This window comes from Podarcis raffonei, chromosome 10 (genome assembly GCF_027172205.1).
Source record: "Podarcis raffonei isolate rPodRaf1 chromosome 10, rPodRaf1.pri, whole genome shotgun sequence".
NCBI lineage: Eukaryota > Metazoa > Chordata > Lepidosauria > Squamata > Lacertidae > Podarcis > Podarcis raffonei.
This window is the reverse complement of record NC_070611.1, coordinates 43079848-43105142: the sequence shown is the minus strand read 5'-3', so window position 1 is coordinate 43105142 and position 25295 is coordinate 43079848. Positions and strand designations below refer to the sequence as shown.

General features: G+C 40.6%; 1 protein-coding gene across 1 annotated transcript; it reads left to right on the top strand.

Annotated features, from left to right (window-relative positions):
• The first annotated feature begins 562 nt into the window (after positions 1-562).
• LOC128421823 (sodium-coupled monocarboxylate transporter 1-like) lies at positions 563-25206 on the top strand. Its single transcript, XM_053405053.1, has 15 exons — positions 563-1469; positions 3688-3753; positions 7143-7194; positions 8495-8562; positions 9420-9574; positions 11286-11426; positions 13621-13750; positions 14493-14581; positions 15702-15814; positions 17596-17663; positions 18567-18653; positions 19467-19651; positions 20246-20349; positions 21487-21572; positions 24078-25206. Exons 1-15 carry the CDS (start codon positions 1119-1121, stop codon positions 24207-24209), a joined length of 1827 nt encoding a protein of 608 aa, XP_053261028.1. The 5' UTR covers positions 563-1118; the 3' UTR covers positions 24210-25206.
• The last annotated feature ends 89 nt before the right edge of the window (positions 25207-25295 follow it).

The following is a 25295-nucleotide window of genomic DNA, read 5'->3' as shown; positions in this document are numbered from 1 at the left end:
GTCAATCAGGTGAGACAAGCAAGTTTCATTCACAAGGGCTCATCACGGTCACGGCTACCTGGCACACCCAGTCTTTGTGTCGTTGGGACTCAGTATCTCATGCCTTCCCATTGTGCAACTATTTCAAGAGCGGACCTTCAGCCTCTGCTGGAATTAAGCCCTTGATTATGGGAACTGAGGCGTTTTGATTTGAATAACGAAGGGAGGCTCCCCTCTGAATTCAGGACAATTACTTCCTTTAAGGCGAATCCACCAGAGTCACCACTCTTCCTCGGGGCGGAGCTCTCCCTCCTCCAGTTGCGGGAGGCGGGGCTGCTTTCAGCTCTCGCCACTTTTGCTGCTCTGTCGCCCAAGCCTACCTGGGTCTTGTCTCGTGCGCTCTCCCTCTCGCGCTGCCTCTGGCCGAATCGCTGGTGGTGCTGAAACGCCTGTGGCTCCGTCTCGAGGCAGAGAGAGACGGGAGCTGTACCTCGCCGCTGAACTCCCGCGCAAGGCAGGCGACGAGACCGGAGACGAGGAAAGAGAGACGAGCATTCCGTTCACCGGCTGCGCTGAGAGGAGAAGCAGCAGCAGCAGCAGCAGCAGCGCTGGACGGCGCCTCTCGCTCCAAGAGACTCCTCTGAGAGGAGCGAAGACGCGGAGGCGCGTGAGGGAAGAAGAAGAAGGGAATTACTAGAAAGGGGAGGGAGAGCGGAAAGGAAGGTGCGGGGTAGGAATAAAAGAAGGGAAGAGGGTGATGAAAAAGAGGAGCGGATAAGAAAAGCCGGAGGTCTTCGTGGGCAACCGGGAGGCTCCGGTGGGCGCTTGCGGGTGCGGAGAAGCAGCAGAAGCGCTTCCCCCGCCAAAAGGGCACGTGCTGAGAGCGAGCGAGCGAGCGCGCGAACTGCGGGGTCGCCTGGGGAAGAGGAAGCGCGCGCGACTAGCCCGTCTGCCCAGCATCTTCGCGCTGAGGGAGAGAGAGAGAGAGAGTTGCGCCGAAGAGTTGCACCAGGCAGCAGGCGGCCGCCTCCGTCCCAGCGAGCTCCGCCGAAGAGAAGCGCCGTCCTTCCTGAAGGCACCAGCCCTTCTTCTCCGTGGGCGCTTCCCTCCTGTTTGTCGGCGGCGGCATTCCGGGCGCCATGAGCGGCTGCCAAGCTGTCGGGGGCTTCGGCACGTGGGACTACGTGGTCTTCGGGGCCATGCTGCTCATCTCGGCGGCCATCGGCGTGTACTACGCCTTCGCGGGCGGCGGGCAGAAGAGCTCGCAGGAGTTCCTGATGGGGGGCCGCAGCATGTCGGCCTTGCCGGTGGCGCTGTCGCTGACGGCCAGCTTCATGTCGGCTGTGACGGTGCTGGGCACCCCGTCGGAGGTGTACCGCTTCGGGGCCAGGTTCAGCGTCTTCGCCATCACCTACGCGCTGGTGGTCATCCTGAGCGCCGAGGTCTTCGTGCCCGTCTTCTACCGCCTGGGCATCACCAGCACCTACGAGGTAGGAGGAGGGGACTCCCGCGAACTTTCTCTGGCGCAGCTGGTCAACCTCCCGAGGTTGCTTTCAGGGTTAATAGAGTTCCTTCGCAGTCAGGACCTCCGATTCTGCTCTTCAGATCATCCAATATATTTTAATATCTTATTTACAACCTGCACGCACAAACAAATCAAGGCAGCATGCAACAAATGCATATAAAATCAGCAAAGGGCATCCCTGAAAACACACTTAAAACATCAATAAATGTTAACTGGTTAAAAATAGTAAATTTACATTTCGTTTCCGCATTGTAATATACACACACACACACACACACACACACACACTTACACAATGGGGACAGGGCACAACAAATGCATAAAGACTTTCCGCCTTGTAGCCCCACTTTTCAGCCCTCCATTTGGAAAACATTAGCTTTAAAGAGTCTTCTAAAATCTTCATGTAGAAAGCAGCCAAAGGAAAAATCAATGAAAATCCCAAAACGATATTTGTAGATCTGTTTGCCCGGCTCTTGTGGTAAACTAGTTAAATCCAAGTGCCTGGTTTATGAATTAGGTTGCACATGTAGGTACATGTTCGTGCAAACATTTGCCAATGTACAAATCTTATTGCCGTCAACTAAAGACAACCAGCCCATGCCCTGCCACCACCACCACTCCCAAACCTCTCTCACTCAGGTAATGGGAGTTAGGAGCAAAAACCACTGTAAAACAGTGCACCTATCTCTGAGACCATTTCCAGTTTTAGGTGATGATTTCTTCGCCCCATAGCAGTTTAATCATTTTTGCTATAGGGCTCATTTTTGTCCTCTAGGGCTATATGAAGCCATTTGGAGAAGTCATTATGAGACTTGGAGTGAATTGTCACCAGTATGCTGATGGTACACAATTCTGTTTCTCTGTAACATCTGAGTCAGGAGAAGGTGTGCAGATTCTGGATTAGTGCCTGGATGAGACAGATGAGAGACAGGTGGGCCAGATGAGAGACAATAAGCTGAAGTTGAATCCATCGTGGTCTCCTTGGGCCACGTCTCTGAAATATACTCAGAGTCGCAAAGTGATTTCATGCTCTTTATTCAGCTCATAGTGGTGAGGAGGAATGAATGAATGTCCCCTCAAAGTATCTGCTTTATATACATTATTTACACAATGGGCTGCACATGATTGGCTAATTCCGGAATTCTACTGTAAGCCAATCAGGTTGTGGATTCACTTCTATCTGGAGCATGATTGGGTAGTTCCTGCCAACCAATCATACTGCTGCATTGTTCTAGGACCAATCAGACTGCTGCATTCTGAATCCTATTGTTCTAGGACCAATCAGACTGCTGCCTTTTGGATCCTATTGTTCTAGGACCAATCAGACTGCTGCAGTTTGGATCCTATTCAACTCAGTACATAACAGTCTCCTTGTCTGGGAATTGGAGAGGTGAAAGATTGCACCCTTAAGGAGCAGTTTTGTAGTCTGGGGAAACAACAAGCAGCATTAATGCCTTCCATCAGCTTTGAGTGGCTCAGCAGCTACAACCGTTCAAAGATATATCAAGGAGTACCACCAAGCTACACACTTGCTCCTTAAGAGAGAGTGAGTGGAACCTCATCCAGAACAGGTAACTTAACTTATCTTCTAGACATGGGAACCACCCACTCAAGGAGCCTCTGTTGAGCACAGTTTATTTGCCTTCATCTAGTCCACTGCTGCATTCAAATGCCGATCCAGAGCTTTCACAGCCTCTCCCAATTGAGCAGGTGTGGGGGACTTTTATCTCTCCAGCTGTTGCTGAACTATACCTCCAATCATCCCTGGCCATTAGTCATACTATCTGTCAAGAGTCATCCCTGCTCATGCTTAGATTTTTTTTTTTTGTAAAAAAAGAATGATTTAAATAGGACTTTCATACGCCAACCAGCTTTTACTGATGTCTTTCACATTTTTAATTTGGTTTTACTGTGTATTTTAGGCTGTATGCTGCCTTGTGATATTTTATATGAAAACGTAGTCTATAAATATTTAAATAAATAAATACAAAATAAATATATAGTTGCAGTGGAGGCAAAAGAAAATAAGGAAAATTGACTACGATCTGAGCAATCAAATAATAAATGGAAAATCAACCCCTCTTTCCTCCAGATTAATATAATCTTCTTCAAAGTGAAATGAACTTTTCCTTCATGACTACATAAAAATTGTTCATTACTGTTTTATGTATTTACTTTTACAGTATTTAGAACTTCGATTTAATAAATACCTCCGCCTGTGTGGGACAGTTCTCTTCATTATACTTACGGTAAGGACATTGATTTAGAAACCTCAGATATTAAGAAATGTATAAATCAAACTAATTGGGTGGTATTCAATTAAGTTTTACTTGGAGTAGAGCCACTGAAATCACTGTTACTACTACTGCTTCTTAAATTTATTATCTGCCCTTCACCAGTGAGTCCCAGGGCATGTTACTACAACAACAACGTAAAATTCATAAATTAAAAACAAATAAAACAAATTACAGCCACAGGAATAGGATGGGTCCTGAAAACAGACACCTCAAGTACCAAAGGCCAGGCTAAAAAGATAGAAAGAGATGCATCTTCAGCATTCAATGAAAGCCGAATAGTGAACATTGCAAACATACCTCTGTGGGGAAAAAGTTCCACAATTTAACCTAGTCATATTCATTAATTTCAGTCATATTCATTAATTTCAGTAGGTTAACTCTGAGTAGAACTTGTTTGAATGCCATCCATTGTTATTTAGCCTAGTGTATATGAAGCATGTTTATCTAGTAGCTGTAATATAAGCTTGACATTAGAAGCTTCAGTTGTGAGATTGTGAACTAGCTTCAATGTAGTTATTTATATTAACGCGGGGACGCGGGTGGCGCTGTGGGTTAAAGCCTCAGCGCCTAGGACTTGCCGATCGAAAGGTCGGCGGTTCGAATCCCCGCAGGCGGGGTGTGCTCCCGTTGCTCGGTCCTAGCGCCTGCCAACCTAGCAGTTCGAAAGCACCCCCGGGTGCAAGTAGATAAATAGGGACCGCTTACTAGTGGGAAGGTAAACGGCGTTCCGTGTGCTGCGCTGGCTCGCCAGATGCAGCTTGTCACGCTGGCCACGTGACCCGGAAGTGTCTGCAGACAGCGCTGGCCCTCCGGCCTATAGAGTGAGATGGGCGCACAACCCTAGAGTCTGGCAAGACTGGCCCGTACGGGCAGGGGTACCTTTACCTTTACCTTTATATGAAGCATGTTTATCTAGTAGCTGTAATACAAGCTTGACATTAGAAGCTTCAGTTGTGAGATTGTGAACTAGCTTCAATATAGTTATTTATATTAACTATATTAACTATATTAACTACCTACCAATGAGGTAGGAACATACGGGAGTAATACTTATCCCGCTGAAATCGCTGAGAGTGTTGTAACTCATTACAATATTTAAGGAACTGTCAAAGGAACTCTGAACTGAACATGCGCCGCAGTGGCACAATGGGTCAGTGCATCTGGCTGTTAACCAGAAGCTTGGTGGTTCAAACCCACCCAGGGGCAGGGGCATAGGGTGCCATCTCTGAGGGGGGTGACAAAAAGGCACACCATGGGGGGCTCGCCCCACCACCCTGGAGGATCACGCCGCTGCAGCCGCATGCAGAGGATTCCCCTCCCCCCCGGGTGCACGGCATGGCCGCCGTTCCAGGTACCCATGCAGCCAGGTCCGCCACTGTCCAAGGGTAGCTGTGGGCAGGATTCCTGCATTGCAGGAGGTTGGAATACATCACCCTTAGGGTCCCTTTCAACTCTACAATTCTTTTTTTTATATATATAAAATTTTTATTAGTTTTTCAACATATATTATAAGACATTACAAACAACAATACACAAACAAACAAACATATAAACATGTATAATTTCATAATCTTTTTTTCTTATACCCAATTTCAACAACTTCCCCATGCCTCCCTTTTCTGCATCCCTGTTTTAAACTTTTTCAGCAACCCCTGATCTAAATTACTTATAAATCCCTTTCTTTAACCCTTTTCTTTCCTCTTATCCAATCATTTATCACTGCAAATCTGCTATGCTTTACCCATGACATTTTAACACTCACTAATTTTGCAACAATTTTTAAGATAAAATTTAAATTTCTTCCAATCTTCTTCCACCGTCTCTTTCCCTTGGTCACGGATTCTGCCCGTCATCTCTGCCAGTCCCATGTAGTCAATCACCTTCATCTGCCACTCAACTCTACAATTCTATACTACAGTGTAAAGTATTCTTATTTCATTTATACAGTCAGACCTTGGTTTTTCAAACAGCCTAGTTCTCAAACATTTTGGCTCCTGAACGATCGAAACCTGGAAGTGACTGTTCCAGTTTTCGAACATTCTTTTGGAAGCCGAATGTCCAGCGGGGTTTCCACAGCTTCTGAATGGAATCAGAAGCCACACTTTGGTTTTCGAATGTTTTGGAAGTCCAACGGACTTCCAGAACGGATTCCATTCGACTTCCAAGGTACGACTATATATCGCACACCAGGTGCCTCAGTCTGCAGACCTAGCACTTCTGCAAATGTCACATAATATTTGTTCTGCACCTGTAAGGAATTGATAATTTGCGATGGCAGCACCTATACTTTGAAACTCCTTGCCCAGTGGAACCTTGGTTCTTGAATGCCTTGGTACTCAAACATTTCGGCTCCCAAACGCCGAAAACCCAGAAGTAAGTGTTCCGGTTTTTGAACGTTTTTCGGAAATTGGATGTCCGATGCAACTGTTGGCTATTGTTTTCAGAAGGTTTTCAAATATTTTGGAAGTCAAAGGGTCTTCCAGAACAGATTACGTTCGAGAAGTAAGGTACTACTGTACTCTGTTCAACACTTGCTAAAAACATTTTTGTTTAAGTTAGTCTACTCAGACATGCAAATTTTAATTTGTAATATTATTATAATAAATTTTAATATATTACATTGTATTATATTTTAAAACTGCTGGTTTTATTCCAATATTAAAAGGTTTTGGTTAACTTGTTTTTAGCACCTGACTTTTTTTGGTAATTTAATGTATATTTAATGTAAATTGTCTAGAGGTTTTGATGATTAAGTGGTATAGGAATGCTATTAAATAAGCAAACAGGGAATAGCATTGGTGATAGAACAGAAGCCTGTTGGACATTCACAGCATGAATGCCATGGGGCTGAATGGGTATCTGCTGTCTGATACTGATTCTGTAGAGAGGAATGGAACTACTATGGAACCCTCTGTTACAGCACCTGCAACCCTCAGTCTCCTAGTCATCCAGTTTCCCAAACTTCTAAGTTCATTGACCCCCTGAAGAGCTTATTTAGCTGTCATGAACCTAACCCAAATTCTTATTAATGTACATTGAAACAAAGTAAAAAAATCTAATCAACATTTACTAATCACCCATCACCGTTAGAAGGAATGATAGAATGTAAACTACAACAAAATAAAACAAGCCTAGCTCTGAAGCTTAAAAGTTCCAAAGTCTTTTAAAGACTTATTGAAGCTTTTATCGCTTAGCATCTTTAGAGAAAGGAAAGTGGAGTATTTGAGAGTGTTACAAATTGTTTAAAAAGTGAAACTGCTCCTGTATGAAGGTTTTGTATTTAGCTGTAAAATGGGATGATCTTTAAAATGTTTTGTTTGTGTCTGTATCCTCTGTTCCAGATATTATACACTGGAATTGTCATTTATGCCCCAGCCTTGGCTTTAAATCAAGGTAAGATGAATAAATGAATTTGTGGTAACAGAGCTTATTCTTTAATATCTGTTATCAATTATTGTATCAAGCAAGACCTATTATGAAGCCTTTGTATATTTCTGCTGACTTCAGCAAAGGTTTGTCCATCTAAAATTCTAGCATCGGAACAGCAGCTATGCTTTGAGAAGTAACTTCTGGCTAACTTCTGCTTTCATTACCATACAACATAATGTTGTAAATATTCTAGGCTTAATGGACCCTAAATATTGTGGAATAATGATTTCATGTGGATTTTAAAGGGGGAAATGCATAAACTATGTGGTATAGTTATTTCTTGAAAAATATACATGGATGGGTAATTCAAATTTTAATATTTCTTGATTTATTCACTGCATTTCTAGACTAGATCCATCAAGAAGGGCAGTAGTCATATTCAAACAATAAAATCAATAAAATAATAATAATAATAATAATTAAACCAATAAATATAAGCCAAACAGTTAAAACTATATCTATGAAACTATCAAGTATATCTTTGCAGCAAGGGTTCACAACTCAAATCACCAAGGCAGTCATTTTTTTATGTTCAATTTCTTGACTTTTATTCATTACATGTATAACCTGTCTTTCTTCCATGATGAAACTCAAGGACAACCACACAGTATTCTCAGAAAGCCTCCCATCCAGTCAATCACCAGTCTATGACCTTCTTAGTTTCAGAAAGATTTATATATCATGCATCTTTAGACCGGCCTTCCCTAGCTTGGTGCTTTCAAGATGTTTCGGACGGCAACTTCTATGGCAGCATGGCAGCTTTGGGACATGTCTTGGGACTATGGTTCTAGCCCCTACACAGGGAGTCTTGGTAGGCTACAAATCAGGACGATTATCAAACATCTGGCAAGCCATAAAGTGCACCCTTACAGGTCAAATTAGAATTGCCTTGGTGGAGCAGAGCAAATTCCATCCACCCTATAATTTTGTTTCCAGCAAAAGCAAGCCAACTACCTCTGGCAGCTAATGAGCTGAACATGATATTGGTGTCATTTAATTGTTGTTTATTGAGAGGATCAGATATCGATGCCTCTGTGTGCAGGTTCTATTTAGTTAACATAGTCAATAGCATCTGTTGTGGAGAGTTGTTTTATGGGCATAATTCCAAACAAGCCTGTATGAAAGAAACGATAAAGGCCAAATTGTAACTAATTACCACTAAGAATTATTTCCAGTGCTCTTTGTATCTACTGTTCAAACACCAAAATAAACATCTACCATAAAAAAAACTTCATTCCTTTACACTTTATATTTTCTTTTCTAGTTACAGGATTTGACCTGTGGGGTGCAGTGGTTGCAACAGGAGTAGTCTGTACCTTCTATTGCACACTGGTATGTTTAAAATTCATTTTATTATTGCATATAAATATTTTAAAAATTGAATGCAAATTTTCATAAAATTATTTGCACCCCATCAAATTATTTTATATAACACTGCGAAGGTCTTGCACTGGTGCCTGGAAGCCGGGATGGGCTGAACCCTGACAAGACAGGTGCTATGAGTGGACAGTTCTCGTATCTGAGTATTAGGTGGACAACCTTTTTCTGGAGGGGTTGCTCTTCTCCTGAAGGAAGAGGTTCGTAGTCTGGCAGCACTCCTGGATTCCAACCTGCCACTGGACTCTCAGGTGGCTTCAGTGGGCAAGAGTGCTTATGCCCAGTTTAAGCTAGTTCACTCGGTAGTCCATTCTGTAGTGACTCCCCATCCAGACTACTGCAATGTGCTCTACAAGGGGCTGGCCTTGGAGACAGTTTCAAAGCCACACCAAATGCAGAAGGATTGGTGAGTGGTGGAGCCCTATGGGATCATGTGTCATGGGTCCTGAAAGTGCTGCACTGGCTGCTCATGAGCTGTTAGGACCAATTTAAAGTTTTAGTACCAGACCCAAAGTCTTGAATGGCTGGAACGCAAGTACCTAAAAGAGTGCCACCCAAGGCCTTAAAAGTGATAGGGGAGGCTCTGTTGGTAGTGCTGTCTCTGGGTGCACCAAAGCTGGTGATGCTGTGTTGCCTCCACAGCCATGGAATGGCTTGGTTAGAGAAGTGCATTGATCTTGTTAGGTCCTTCAGAACATTAATTCTCCGGGGGTGGGGATAGGAAGGGTTCCCTTCTCTTCTTTTCTGATACATTTTTTTGACAAAGAAGTAATCTGGGTTGTATATTAATCTATCTGTTTTTCTCCACATAGGGTGGTCTAAAAGCAGTAGTTTGGACAGATGTTTTTCAAGTTGGAATCATGGTAGCAGGTTTTACGTCTGTGATTATACGTGCTGTGGTTGTTCAACATGGCATTGAACCAATTCTAAATGATTCCTACCATGGAGGAAGATTAAATTTCTGGGAGTAAGTTTTTATTTGTTTCAGCTACAGTATTACAGTAGAATTTGGCAACTAAACCTTAAATATATTATTTAACTTATGCATCATTATAATCAGTGTCATTTATTCTAGGTATATAGGATAAGGTTATTAGTTATAAAGCATTAGTTATAAAGCATTCATAAATAAAAAAGGTAGAGTTTTTTGTGCAACATAAACAATATAGATATTCACTTTGCAGAAAGGGATCATTTCTAAGAAGCTTTAAGGTTTGTTTGAGAGCTGCTATAATTTTGTATTACCCTTAACAATGAATGTGCTTGTGCCAAAACCTTAGATTGAAAAAATTGTTTTAAAAATCTACATTGAGTCAGGGGAAATCTTGAATAGGCCACACTGGATGCAGTGTGGCAGACTAGCATTATCACTACCTAACCAACACTACTAACTAAGCCTGTACATTTCTGCTGATGAGCAGGGAACTGTAGCTGATAAGGCAGCAGCCTTGACATTTCATCCAAACACAGATGGAAGAGAGACTTATTTGAATGACTGAGCATAGCGTTGACTTCACTTCTGAGCTCACTCTGTGGTAGCAGAGCAATCCTCCTTATGCACCACCACCATTGCATCAGTGTAGTGTCAGTTGATTTACTTCTTCCAAGTAATTTGAGGTCTAGAATAGGTGACTTCTCAGTGACTCATTGCGACAGACACTTTATATACATTATCTTGTATCCTCTACATCTTGGACTCCATGTTGATTCCAGAGCAGTTTTCACTGCATCAGTCTTAAGATGTATGTTCCTTGCAACTGTGCTTTGAACCCTTGCCCATCCTGGCTATATCTAGCTGGCCACAGGGCTGGCAAGGTGCCTACTGATTGCTCCACAAGTACCTCCTGAGTTCCTCCCAGGTAGTCGTCCCCCTCCCCCCAAGCTTATGAGAGTGGCTGAGGTAGGCAGTTGCAGGAAAAAGTGACGGTGAGAGGGAGCACTACAGCCATGTGACATTTCTCCTTCTAGCACCAAGTTGCTGAAAGACGGAGTAGGGAGTGTGCTGGTCCAGGACGGGTCATTGCTCCTGTGACTGGCAAGTTTGCCAAGGAAGCCCAAGGTGGCACTTGGGGGATGCCATCTCACTTAAACATCTCCCACGCAAACTCATCAGGTATGGGTGTGATCTTGCCTGGGTCAACATTCCCTGCCACTTTCAATGACCTAGTGCTGAAAGGAGAATCACTGGACTGTACAAATGCATAGCTGGAAAATGGGGTGCTCTGCCACCAGTCTAGGGTTGCCATATTTCAAAAAGTGAAAGTCCAAACACAAAAGTTGTTGAGCTTTTTTACAAAATCTAAAAAAAAATAAAATCCCAGCTATTAAGGAAAATTAGCAAAAACGACATTGCCGACACAGTTTGCTATATGTTTGGATATGTCTGGATTTTCCTGATTTTCCCCCCAGGGTTGTCATGCTTCTGATGTATGACAACCCTACACCAGTCCAAAGCCACCATGATACAACCAATGCTCTTATTCATAAGGAACTATTGCATCTTGAATTATGTATTTCAAATAATGTGTGTGTGTTTTATTTTGTGATTAGTTGAGTTTAATATTTAACCATTGTTATTTTTTGAATTTGTTTGAGAACTTGTATATAAATTGAATGTGAACATGGAAAGAGTCTAAAGACCATTTTTTCACAGTTCTGTTTCCCTCCCTTTAATTTAGTTTTAACCCTGATCCTTTGCAAAGGCATACATTCTGGACAATTATTGTAGGTGGGACTTTCACCTGGCTTGGAATATATGGAATCAACCAGTCTCAAGTTCAGCGATACATTGCCTGCAAAACCCTATTTCACGCAAAGCTGTAAGTTCGTTATTTTGACCCACTAGCAGAATCTGTTCTTTGCAAAACGTTTCAATTTTAAATTGCATTCTTGATATTATGGGTTTAAAAAATCTAGTCATGAAAGATATAAATGACCTGTTTTCTGTTTTGTGAAGCTTGTCAAAAGCAAATACACATGAACAATTAGAGCCTCAGCGCCTAGGACTTGCCGATCAAAAGGTCGGCGGTTCGAATCCCCGCGGCGGGGTGCGCTCCCGTTGCTCGGTCCCAGCGCCTGCCAACCTAGCAGTTCGAAAGCACCCCCGGGTGCAAGTAGATAAATAGGGACCGCTTACTAGCGGGAAGGTAAACGGCATTCCGTGTGCTGCGCTGGCTCGCCGGATGCAGCTTGTCACGCTGCCCACGTGACCCGGAAGTGTCTGCGGACAGCGCTGGCCCTCCGGCCTATAGAGTGAGATGGGCGCACAACCCTAGAGTCTGGCAAGACTGGCCCGTACGGGCAGGGGTACCTTTACCTTTTAAATTATAGCAGTTTGTAGCTTTGTGTCTTTTTTAAAATTGTAAATGGTATAAATACTTGTGCATTTACAAATACAGATTACTCTTGTGCAGAGCCATGCAGTAATGAATCTTGGTTTATTATATGGACAACTCCATCCTAATTATTACATCAAAGGTTACATTAATAATTAGCACCAATTACCAACTGATTTCCTTAGGGCTGTATCCTATGGTATTGCTAATGGTAAGGCTTCCATCTATCAGTTGAACAGGGAGGGAGCAGTTTTCAGCAATTTCCACCTGCCGCTCAGCTCCTGTAATCTGCTTTGGAAGGTACCTCTAGATCATATTTAGGGAGGGGTGTGAAGGCCAAGGGAGTTGGAATTGCCAAAAATTGATTTGCTGCTGACAAAAGCATTATCATTGGAAATATAATTATATAAAGGTGTAAATGCTTTACTAAAGTTCTAAATACACACATTTACTTTAATTTTTTGAAAGGAATTTTGTAACAAGTACCAGATTTGCAACATGTTTCTGTACAAATTTAAGATAGAACTACATTTCTTTTGTAATGTTGATTATACTAATATGTGAAAAAATGGGTGTATAGACACCAAAAAAGAACGATGCTTTTGCCTTTCAATATTGCCTTGCTATTGAAGAATGTTACAAGAAGCTAATTGCAATAAGACCAGGCCAAGTCAATTTCACCTTTTAATTTGTTTAGGTAGGATCAGGGTCAGTCAATGCTGGATCATGACTAGTGCCATGGTAACAGTAAGGGAAAAGTTGCTTTTGTTGCTTCACAGAAATGACATTCTTCACATACTTGCTTAGAATAACACTTCTAGAGAAAAGCTGTCAGGACTTCCCGTATCTTAAAATACCATAAGCAAAGCCTGCCAACTGTACTCAGACCAGAACGCTAGCAGTTTATACTAGAGTTTTATTAAAAACAGTTGCTGCTTGCTGGAAACTACAGGAAGGGATGCAATGCCACTGAAAGATGTTCAGTCTCTATAGAAAGTGCTCCTGGTTGATCTTAGAAATAGAAATGAACAAAGAACAATAATAAGTCATTCAGTGTATTGGACCCAAGCTGTCTAGCTATCGTAGTTACTGTGAAAATGTGTAGGCTTGAAAATGTGTAGGCAGTATGTGGTGTCTGCTCAGCAATCAGAGCAAGGCATGAATAGGAGTTTTCAGAGGCGAGGCTCAGTAAATAGAGGCTTTGGTTTAAATGAATGAATGAATGGAAGGCACTTACATTCCCAATCCCCATCCATTTCCTTTTGCGCCCTGTCCCAGGGGTCTCTTGATCTTCATGAGTAGCTACTGGGGGGCAGGCACACTGGGAGTTGGTATGGGAAAGAAGAGGCAGGAGAGCCCTGTTCTTGGTAACAAAGCCAATATCTCTATGAACATGCAGTGATATCAGAGCAGCAATGGCAAGTGGGAGCTCCTTCAAGTGACATGTGACAGCTTGTTTTAGCGACATGTACACAAACACACACATGATTGAATGTTTTTCATTGCCTTTTTAGCTAAATAAACCAGTAAGTACATTGTAACCTAACTAAGGTTCTATTTTCTTTGGCTGCCAAAGAGGAAGCGAGTTCAGGTACAGTGCAGCACACAATTACACAATACTATAACTGTGATTTACCAGGTACTTCCCAAGATTAAAAATGTTGTTATTTCCTCATAGATCTCTTTATATAAACCTCTTGGGACTATGGGCAATTCTTGCATGTGCAGTGTTGTCTGGATTAGCAATGTACTCCATTTATAAGGATTGTGACCCTTGGACAGCAAAATGTGTTTCAGCACCAGACCAGGTTTCGTATTTAACTTTCTAATACATATAGAATATTGTCATACATATATACTTTAGAAGAGCAAAATAAAGTACTGTATTAGCGTTGTAGTTTTTGGTTTGGTACTGAGATGTGATGTTGACTACATGGGCTTACTAGGTGAAGTCACAAGACAACTCATTGGAAAGAAGGGCAGGGCCAGCCAAATACATTTTGCTGCCTGAGGCAAAGAGAAAAAAATATTTGCTCCTGTTCCCCCTACTCCAAGAAAATCTTACTACAACAATAGCAATGGGATAGTGTCCTTCAGCACACCTGAAAGGAGCAGGTTGGTTTTGTTATTTTGCACACATAGTTCCGATTTCTGACAGAAAGGAATGGCCAAGAGGCTCAGGAGAAATAGGTAGCTGCTGCTGCTGCTTCTCCCTACCATTTGCTGCCTTAGGCAGTTGCCTCACTCTGGCTAATGGTAGGGCCAGCCCTGAAGAAAGAATGGCATTACATATTTGGAGCCAGTGTCCTTAAAGATCTTGCATAATTCAATACATGAATGAATGCTATTCTAAGTTCCAATTGCAATTTTGTACCTAACTTCTTGTGCTGGGAAAAAAGATTTAAATTGTATATGTATTTAAGCTTAGAGAAATGATAAAGAATGAAGATAGTGAAAGTTACAAAAATGAGGGGAAGACAACAAAACTGAAATGATTCTATAACAAAATTGAAATGATTTTATAATTTATATGTATATTGCTTTTTTCAGCTCATGCCATATTTGGTATTGGATATTCTACGTGATTTTCCAGGTGTGCCAGGACTTTTTGTGGCTAGTGCCTATAGTGGAACATTAAGGTAAATTAATCCTGAATCCATTGGAGTAAGGGGGAAATGTTCTTAATGAATTCAGATGACTACAGTAACCTTTATAAATTTAATCAGTGGATTAATCAATATAGGCTTCAATCTTCTACCCACTTCCCTGAGAATAAGGGAATGCTCTGGGAGAGATATATCGGCTGCAATCCTGTATACTCACATTTGGAAGTAAGCCCCACCTAACATAGCTGGATTTTCTCTAAGTAAATAAATACATATAAATATAGGCAGTGCTTTTTTCTGGGAGTGCTCAAGGGCACACAGTACCGTGACCTTCCCCAAATGTTAACAGTATGGCACTTACTGTAATGGTGAGTACTGGCACATTTTTTTCTTTTTCTTTCTAAAAGCGCTTAATATTGGGTTAATTGATGGGAGCCTATTTCAGTTGGAGAGAGCTTATTTTACTCAGTGTGGATGTGAGCACTGAGAGTATATTACTGCTGATCTGTTACTGTTAATAAGGCTGGCCTCAACTAGAGCCAGGGCTTTTTCGGCTGTGGCTCCGACCTGGTGGAACACTCTGTCACAAGAGACTAGGGCCCTGCGGGACTTGACATCTTTCCGCAGGGCCTGCAAGACAGAGCTGTTCCGCCAGGCCTTTGGCCAGGGCACAGCCTGACTCCCTCCCTCGGCAATCTTCGCGGAGCTCTGGCCCAATGGTGGCCAGTGGCTTGAATTTAATTAATTTTATAATGAATGATTTTAGAGTATTGTTTGTGTTGTACTTTTGTATTGTTTTATTGTTGTTAGCCGCCCTGAGCCCGGCTTCGGCTGGGGAGGGCGGGATATAAATAAAATTTATTATTATTATTATTATTATTATTATTATTATTATTATTATTATTATTAAAAGTTGATGATATAGCATTTGCAGAGAAATAAAGCTGTTTTATCTGCTTAAGAATTGCCTTACTGAGATTCCACGGAAACTTATGATACCACTCAGAAACAAAGGTTTGTAGTTATAGCCTCTCCTGATATCACTTGTAGATCACATTCACTGCTTCATTATTCTGCTAGTTATTAATGTGCTAGTGAAACACTATTCTGAGCAGGTACAAAATTAAAATGTACTATATTTAATCTTCCTTAGTACAGTGTCCTCTAGCATCAATGCTTTAGCTGCTGTGACTGTAGAAGACCTCATTAAACCTTACCTCACATCACCCACTGAAAAGAAATTATCTTGGATTTCTATGGGGATGAGTAAGTCTTTATCTTTTCAAGCTTCAGGAGCCAAGTCTTTCTTTTCTTCTCAGATATTATGGCATTTATAGTTTCCATGAATGTTGATAAAGTTAACATTATATTACTCTAACATGTTTTTATAGGTAACTTTTAAATATAATTAAAGGAATTTATTTAAATGAACTATTAGAATAATCAAGGTTGTTGTATTATCGACTGTCTTATAGAATTATCTTGCTTCTTGCTATTAAGCAGGTACACAAGCCTATTCATATCAACTATTAAATACAGTACAGTCGGCTGTACAATCAGAAAATTAAGCAAGCAGGGTTTGCAAGCAGATATTCAATGCTGAAATTTAGTGTCAGGGTAATTTACAGTACAACACTATCCATATTTACTCAGAACAGTGGCAGACTTTGGGCTTTCAAATTTCAGCGGTGCCTTGTGCAACGCCAAAATTTGGTGCACCCCCACCTTCTGTTCTCATTGTTGCAGCACCCCCTATGGCACCCTCTTGACTCAGCACCCCCCTCTGCTCAGAAGTAAGTGCCATTTTGCTCAATGGTGCATCTGTCAGTGCCATCTTAGGGGCCGTAGGCACTGGCAGAGGAAGAGGAGTCTGGGGGGAGTGCCCCGCCCCCAGGATGCGCACCAGCCCTGCCCCCCGCATGCACTCCGCCCCCAGTGCCACAGCATGAAGCTCTGCCACTGGCCGTAGGAAGTGGTGTATGTGCTGCTGTCAGCAAAGATGAGGTCTGTTGATGGGACAACACCTATGTCACCCAAAGGTCAGCATGAATTACCTGTTGCCAGCATTGTATCAGTGGTGGTGTGGCATGACGTCCCAGGGGCATGGCAGGTTGGAGTGGCTATGGATCTGCAGGATGCAGAACCCTTCGTTACCCTGACACATTCAGAAAACGGTCCCCAAACTTCATTATTCCTAGGGCTGCCATTGTTAGATTTTTGGGGTACAGGACTGTCCTCTTGCATTCTGTAAAGCTCTGTGGACATTGATGGTGCTCTAGTAATACCAAATAACTAATATACTGTTATTACTACTGCTGCTGCTGCTACTAAAAACTGCAGCAACAGTACCAACAGGAGATTGCAATGGGCATGAAGTATAATATGATATGGTATGTAAAGGCAGCATTAGTACACCAGGATTATATCTAACATTCCTGAAGTTTTGGAATGTTGTTGCTTGTTTCCAGTGGGCACGGTAGCTCATATAGATGAATGTGTGGCTAGCACAAACTACTAGTTTGCCTCACTGCAGGATTAGTGCATGGCTGTCGCTCCCTGACTGCAAATTATAGCTGTGCAGATGGTGGATAGTGAATCATGAAAATATCAAGCATTTATAAATCATTTGAGGACAGTGAACTCATCTACAGACAGCAATCTCCTTAGAGGATTAGATGAGGAATGTAAATGATTCATGTTGTGAACTTAACTACTAATACTCTAATTTACTTTGTAAGGACTAGTATTTCAACACTTAATTTCCAGTGGTGTCACTTTGTAGGCTTTGAAATGTTTTTATGTGATTTTTTTCCAAAGCAAACAAGAACATGATCTTTTGTGGATTGTGATTATTCCTAGATATAATCCTAGCTGTTTTGTTATCAATCGTTGATTTGTTATCAAGAGTCAGTGAAACAAAACCCACAGGGCAAAACCTGCAGTGAGCGTTCTATAAATCTTGTGCAAACTAAATTCACGGTTCATGGATTGTAGGTGCAGAATTCCATAGGTGCCATTTGACATTTCTGTATGTATCACTCATCTAGGTCTATTATATGGTGGAGTGTGTATTGCGATGGCTGCCTTGGCATCTCTTCTAGGAGGTTTGTTACAGGTAGGCGATTAATAATTCCTCAGTTCACATTAATTGACTGGAAGAACAGGACAAACCAATGGATTAAGTTTTATTCTTTATACTCCAAACTGCTTACTTTGGCAAAAGCCTTAAAGTAGATCAAGTAATATAAGAAACTTGTTTTAAGATTGCAAACTTATATTCAGTCTAGAGCACGCTACTTTTCATTTCATATTGATGGGCCAATGTATCAAAATCCATGAATGCTATAAAAAGCGGATACTGAAATCAGTGGGACATTACAATAAAAGTCCAAACTATAACAGTAGTAGATTGGCTTTTAAAAGCCCCTTTTGAATCTCCTATTATATTCAAATGGATTTAGAAAAATTAGTCCATAGTTACTATGATTAAGCTAACTTATTACAAAAGAATGCACATAACCAGCTGAACAGATCTGTATAAAAATGGGTATTTTTGCAATGTTTTGGAACAGTAAGTTTAATGATAATGTTCAAGCTTATGTTACTTTCAATCTACTGTAACACTCTTGAGTATGTTTTCGTCTTCAGTTTATTTCATTCATTCGTTCATTTTTTTAAAAAAGGTAAACAAAAACTTTCAGGAGGGCTTGATAGAAAGAGGCAAAGGGGCACTTGGCAAGAACCCTTTCCCTACGTGTCATTTCCCTGCTCTAAATCACACGTCACTTAAATGGCTTTTGGCACCAATGGTGGCTAAGGAAAGTTAAGCATCACCTGTCACTTCCGATTCTCTGTTTAATGCTTAACCTGTTACTATCACCTGCATACGTCAGCAGTAGTATTTATTCAGGATGTCTAGAAAGTGATTACAAGGAAGCTAAACATTGGTTTTCATTTTCTTAATGTTCAGCAGCACTGTTTTTGAGGACTGATATTCCTAGGTTTACTCTTTCCTCAGGCAGCTCTCAGTATATTTGGCATGGTTGGTGGACCTCTCCTGGGACTGTTTTCTTTGGGCATCCTTTGTCCTTTTGCCAATCCTGTGGTAAGTGTTCTCCCTGTACTTTATTTATGACAGAAGAGCAGCCTGTTTGTTTGTATGTATGCTTGTATAGATGAATATATGTATTTATTTTCTATGCAACCTTTTTGATCCCAAAAGGTCCCTATGGTGAAATGCAAAATGAATTTAAATTGTAAACACACACACATGAGCAAGCAATCAAGCAAGCCAGAACAAAGGGAACACATAAGCTTGACAAATGTCAGGCTAACAATATCAGCATTTAGCCTGAAAAACCTGTATCACATATGAAGGATTGCCTTGGCCCAGTATACCTGAAGGAGCGTCTCCACCCCCATTGTTCTGCCCGGATGCTGAGGTCCAGCACCGAGAGCCTTCTGGCGGTTCCCTTGCTGTGAGAAGCAAAGCTACAGGGAACCAGACAGAGGGCCTTCTCAGTAGTGGTGGCCGCCCTGTGGAACGCCCTCCCATCAGATGTCAAAGGGATAAACAACTACCTGACATTTAGAAGACATCTGAGGGCAGCCCTGTTCAGGGAAGTTTTTAATGTGTGATATTTTAATGTATTTTTAATCTTTGTTGGAAGCCGCCCAGAGTGGTTGAGGAGACCCAGCCAGATGGGTGGGTACAAATAATAAATTATTATTATTATTATTTGTCTTAGGTGTCCACAGCCCTAAATGTGTGACTAACAGAATGTGTAGTTTAACCCTAAGTGGATTTCTTTCCTGTGTTTTGAAATACAAGCATGGGGGATAATGCAGGTTGCTTTTATTTCCCTCATCTTTCCCTTTTCTTTAAAGTTTGAATAAGATTGATCTTTCTGTTTTATAGGGTGCATTTGTAGGTCTCATGGGAGGATTCACAGCTTCCCTTTGGGTTGGAATTGGAGCTCAGATATACCCTCCACTTCCCAGTACTGCCATGCCATTAAATCTTTCAACGGTAGGCTGCAACATAAGCACCCTAGGCACAGAAAACTACTGGAATGGCTCCTTAGAAACTCAAGCTAATGAGAGGTAAATAGTAGATCTGTCAAATGTTATTTGTTGCTGACAAATGTTACTGTTCTTTGCCCAATAGCGTCTGATCAAAATGCAATCACATTAGAAGTTTTTTTCTGTTTGCATGGTTGGGAGGTGGATAAGGACTTTGTTTTGCAAATCACACACACAGAAAATGCTGAGCTTTTGTTTTCATGTTACTACTGCATTTATCTCATATATGTATGGTAAACCTTAAGAGCGCTTATCATCATCAATAATGAAAAAAAGATAATTAAAAACAGTTAAAAACGCAAATACAACAAATACATTTAAAACAAGACTAAAACCCTAACAAGTGGACACGCATAGTAAAGACCCATTTATCCAGCTGGATAAAGCCTGTTGGATCAAAAATGTATTCAATTGCTAGGTTTTGACTGAAGTCTTTCTCTGGATATTCAGTTTTGATTATTGGATATTGTTGATGTTTAATTTGTATTATTTATCCCTGTTTGAAAACCTCTTAGCAACAATATTTAAATTAAATAAGGAATATGTATTAGTTTCCATTTTCAGATTTACATTGTAGAAAAATAACAATATATCTATCTGTTTCCCCCCCTGCAGACCTGCCATTGCAGATTATTGGTATTCCTTATCTTATCTGTACTTTAGCACAATTGGAACCCTGGTCACAGTTGCTGTGGGAATAGTTGTTAGCCTTTCGACAGGTATGTTAATTGGTTGTGATTTTATTGAAGTAAAGATTATTTTCTAAAAGAAACTGAACTCTCACATCTCTATATAAACAGCTCCTTCAGTTAGCTAAAAAGAAGGCATTCTACCAAGTGGACTGACAAAGGTAGAATGCCTCATCGCTCTTTTGTCCACTTGCTAAGTTTCCATCATGGCACAGAAGGATATTTCATTTCTCTGCAGGTAGCATAGCAACCAAGCAGGCTGGCAGATGACAGACTTTTCTGATTCAGCTAGGGATGGAAGAAGGCCTCATTTTTCCATTTGCTCTGTATTTGTCACATGCAACACTGTTTCTGTTGCTCTGCAGTTCATCTTTCACCCAAAACTGCATTATTTGTTTCATTGATACGGTGAAATTGGGTAAATTATGTAATTTACATAATTACTTGAGTTACATTGTCATTTCATTATTGCACTCCATTAATTTCAGTGCAAAGGAAAAGCAATGCAAATAGAGGAAAAATATGTAATTACAAGTCTTTTGTGGACTAAAAGAAACAACAGCAGCAAATAGTGATAATTTTTGATGGATTTATTTATTTTCTGCATAAGCGAACATTGGCAATTTCCACTCCTGTTTGTTTTCATCAGAATTCTCTGACAATCCTTGTTTCAGATAGCCATTACTCTTGATTTGGTTCTTGCCTAATCTGTTATGTTGCTGTTTTTTGTTACCTGTTAGTGTTTATAACTTTTAAAGTTACTGTTTTATTCATGTAAATCACATTGGGTGCCCCTATTTTAAACAGAAAGCCAAGGTGTGTGTGTGTGTGTGTGTGTGTGTGTGTGTGTGTGTGTATATATATATATATATATATAATTTATAATTTATTAATTTTATTTCTATCCTAGCTTTCCTCCAAGGAGCTCAAGGCAGCATATATGGTTCTCCCCCACATAAACATTATTTGTAATAATCTCGGTGCTTTGGATGGGCCTCTTTATCCTGGCTGAGATTTTCAGGACCACTCTATTTTTGTGATTCTACCTTTTGTAAATTATTTTTAATGTTGCATTTTAAATTGCTGTAACCTGCACTGGGAGCTTAGGGTGAAGTATGGGTAATAAATTAAAGTAATAATAACAACTACTAATTGGATGTTTTTCAGGAGGATTACGGCAGACTGTGGATCGGAAATTCATGCTCACCAAAGAGGACTTTTTGTCTAATTTCTCGTTTTTGAAACCTAAACAAGTAAGTTTAGTTTTCTATTTCATTCTTCTTGGGCAGTAAAAGATCCATGTTTATTAGGATCTACATTTTATCCTAGTAAGTGGGGAGGGATATTTGGAGATTTTCTTGAGGGTAGCCGTCATGAATGAATGAACTTCACTAAAAGCATGTGGTGGGAAGGGGAATGGAATGAACAGAATGAAGTAACCATGGCTGGTTACCTAGCTTGAACCCAGAACCAGGAGGACTTAACATTGCAACATTTTACTAAAGTTCCCACTGACAGTCTTATATAGATCAGCAAATATACTGTGCCATGAATGTTCATAAGCAGGTGTTTTCTGTATCAGATACATGATGTAATTTGGATATTTCAACATTATATGTATTGATTTTCATGTGATATTTTTATTTACATGCAGAGTAATACAAAGGTGGGAGAGGGGGATAACCAAAGGCAAACAAAGTACCCTTTCCTGTGCCCAGCTGCACTCCCTGTGACTGAGTGGACAGTGTGCATATTCAGAAATAGAGGGAGCTGTCTTATGCCAAGTCTGAGGCTGGTTCATCTAGCTCAGAATTGTTTCTCAGCCATATCTGAAGGCAACAAAGATTCAACTTGGGACATTTTGCATGCTAAGCATGTGCACTACCATTATCAAGGCCAGACCACCCATGGGGCAAGCAGAAAATCCACAAGCAGAATCGACTGGGGCAGTTGATTCCAGATGTTGATCTTTCTTCCCCCCTTGTTCTTGATGTAGATCTTCCCTCATTTCTTCTCCCCTCATGGGTAGAAGACTGCCATTTTGGGGTCTGCCTCAAGTGTCAGGGGAGCCCTGACCATGAAGCTGCATTTTCCCCTCCTATTGCTTCTATTCATTAATGGGAAGGAATTAAACTGCCTCAGTTTGTCCCCCACTGTCAAGGGAATGGAAGGGCATTGGACCTTGCAGATCCACAGTGTCCTGGCATGACCACAAGATGACCTCTTTTTGTACTGGCTACAGACTTTTTCTACAGCCATATAGAGGAGTCCTGAAAAATCAGATCCAAGAAAATATTTTCCTGCCATCAGAGAGGGAGACTTGATGTCCTCCCAGGAAATATTCTTTGTGAAACCTGGGAAGACCTTGAAGTGTGGAGTTCATGTCGTACTGTGTTTATATTTGTAAAAATATTCCTGTGTTAGCTGTAATCATGTAGTGAGCAAGTTGTCAGCAGCACAGTGAACCAAACAGTACTGCTAGACATCTGGAGAAGCAGGAGGCCATTTTTGCTTTGTCATGTGTCCATGAAGTGAACATCTGTACACAGTATATCATTAGACAGTAGCAATGCAGGAAATTGTCATGTGGCCCACTACAAAAACATATAAGGAAGAAATACAAAGGATGAGCTTATATATGGCCATAATTTTCCTGTGTAGGTGAAAATAAATCAAAACAAAAAACCACCAAAATGCGTATGTCATATAGAAGATTATGTAAGGAGTTTATTGCCATGATTATACAAAATTTGGAAGAGATATCAAACCACATGCAAGAAATTTATACCCTATCTAGTGAGTTTGTCAAAAGTTTAGTTGGTAAAAATATTGAAGATTCTTCAAATATATTTATTTACTGTAATCATAAACAGGTGTTGCATGGGGCTCCAGTGTTTTTCCATCAAAGACACTGATCAGGCTCAAACCATTGTTAGTTTTAACAATGGTGCAGGCAACATGAGATGCTCCTAGGCCAATCCATGTGTCTAAATATGTATATTATTAAAGAAACAGCTGTGGCAGTGTGGTACAGAAATATCTTTCTTATGAGAATATTCTTGCTTTAGTGTAAAATGGTATATCGGAATTACATAAGGAACCAAAGCTGCTAAAGAATGATCTGTAACATAAACCTTTGGGAAGGTAGAACCTGTCAAACAAGTTTCGCTAACAGTAGTTTTGTGCAAGGCTTTTTGTTGCAAATAAATCTACTAGGCTTCCTTGTCTAATCCACCAACAGAATTAAAACAGAGAAATAGCTCTCTCTAGCGGTCATATATCTTAAAGCTCATGCAAAGAGTCTACAGTATTATTATGTCATCTTTTCTCACAACTGTTGGCCTGAACAATAGAAGTAATTTCTTTTTATGCCAGGTGAAAATAGTGTCCGGGTGGAATTTAGGAAAATAGATTGTTTGCCTAAAAAAAGCTCAGCTTTTGTGTCCTGAATTTAACTTCTAGAAATAGGGCAACCCTATTTTATGTTATTTGTACCAGTGTTTCTAAAGCAATGGGAAGGGAAGGGCAGCTTTACAGCAACTTTCATCCATAATGGGTGACGACAAAGATCCTTCTATTTTCTCAAGATTTAAAATGTATTGTTATTTTAACGTAGTATAATTTATTATATTTTATTTTGGTTGCTGCATTTTATTATGTTTTTGTAAAATACCCTGGAAGCATAGGAAGGACATAAATCATTATATATTTATAACGAAAGCTTTACTCCTCAAAGTAAAATACTATTTTTTCCCCAGGATGAGAAAATCAAAGTTTTAAACTGGAAACCATTCCCTGTGACAGATGAAGGAACTGACAATCCAGCTTTCAATCATATTGAAATGGATTTCACAGATAGTAAAGAAAAAGTCAACGGTGCTCATATATGAAAATCATCTTGGACTCTTCATTGAAGTTGGCAGCTACTTGACATTTATGCTTATGAATGGAGAATAAAATTTAACTAATGACCCCCCCCACACACAATAGTCATTACTACTGTGAGACATTTTATTTGCCCACCCTATCCAGGACTTTGGACAAATCCTATCTGAACTTCACACCACCTTGAAGGAAGTAATATATTGGACAATATGTAACTGAAAAAAGTGGAAGTACTGAGAAGCAAATTTTGGAAATTAAAATGTAACTCAATATGCAATGAGAACTGACTTGTGGATATGCCTGACCTTTTCACTTACCTACTTTAGGCTGCAGTCTTGTGCACACTTACTTGGGAGTAAGCTTCAATAACTGAGTGTTATGGTAGCATCTTCCACAATATGCTACACTCCAGATTTTGTTGTCTTTTGTATGCTCTTCCCTCCTTTTCTCTTTTGCATCCTATTCCATTCACTCTGCTGTCTTGGTAAACTACTTCTTCCCTCTTGGCCTTGTACATTCAACCTTTCTGCCATAATCCACACAATTTGATATTCTCCAGATGTCCCCCCTGCACAGGTGAAAACTGTCCCAATTCCTCTTATCAGTGCTGCCATTACATATTTTGCTGTTACAACATTAGCATTCAATGCTTCTAAAAAGAAGTCTAATTCTACTTCTTCATCTTAAGAAAATAAGCCTTATTCATTAAAATCCCTTTTTATAACCTTCATTCTGTTTGTCCTCCTCCTCATTGCCTGACCTCACAATAAGATCTACTGTTCCCAAATCTTATTTATATTTATATATTCCTTGTCTTCAACATTAATAATTGTATTTTATATTTTACTCTGTGTAATTATGGCTACACTTTATGTCAAATATGATGTGCTTCTCATTCAAAGTGAATATTTGAGCTTAATTTGAAACTCTCTGGGATGCTTAATATTTTGCCCTTCAGTTGTGGTTAGATTTTGCAAAATTTAATAAAAGACCTTCATTGTCTCTGTTTACATGGACTTTTTCCTCAGCCACATGCTCCTCTACAACACTAATAGATTGCTCAGGTTTATGAGTGGAGCAATCCCTTTCCC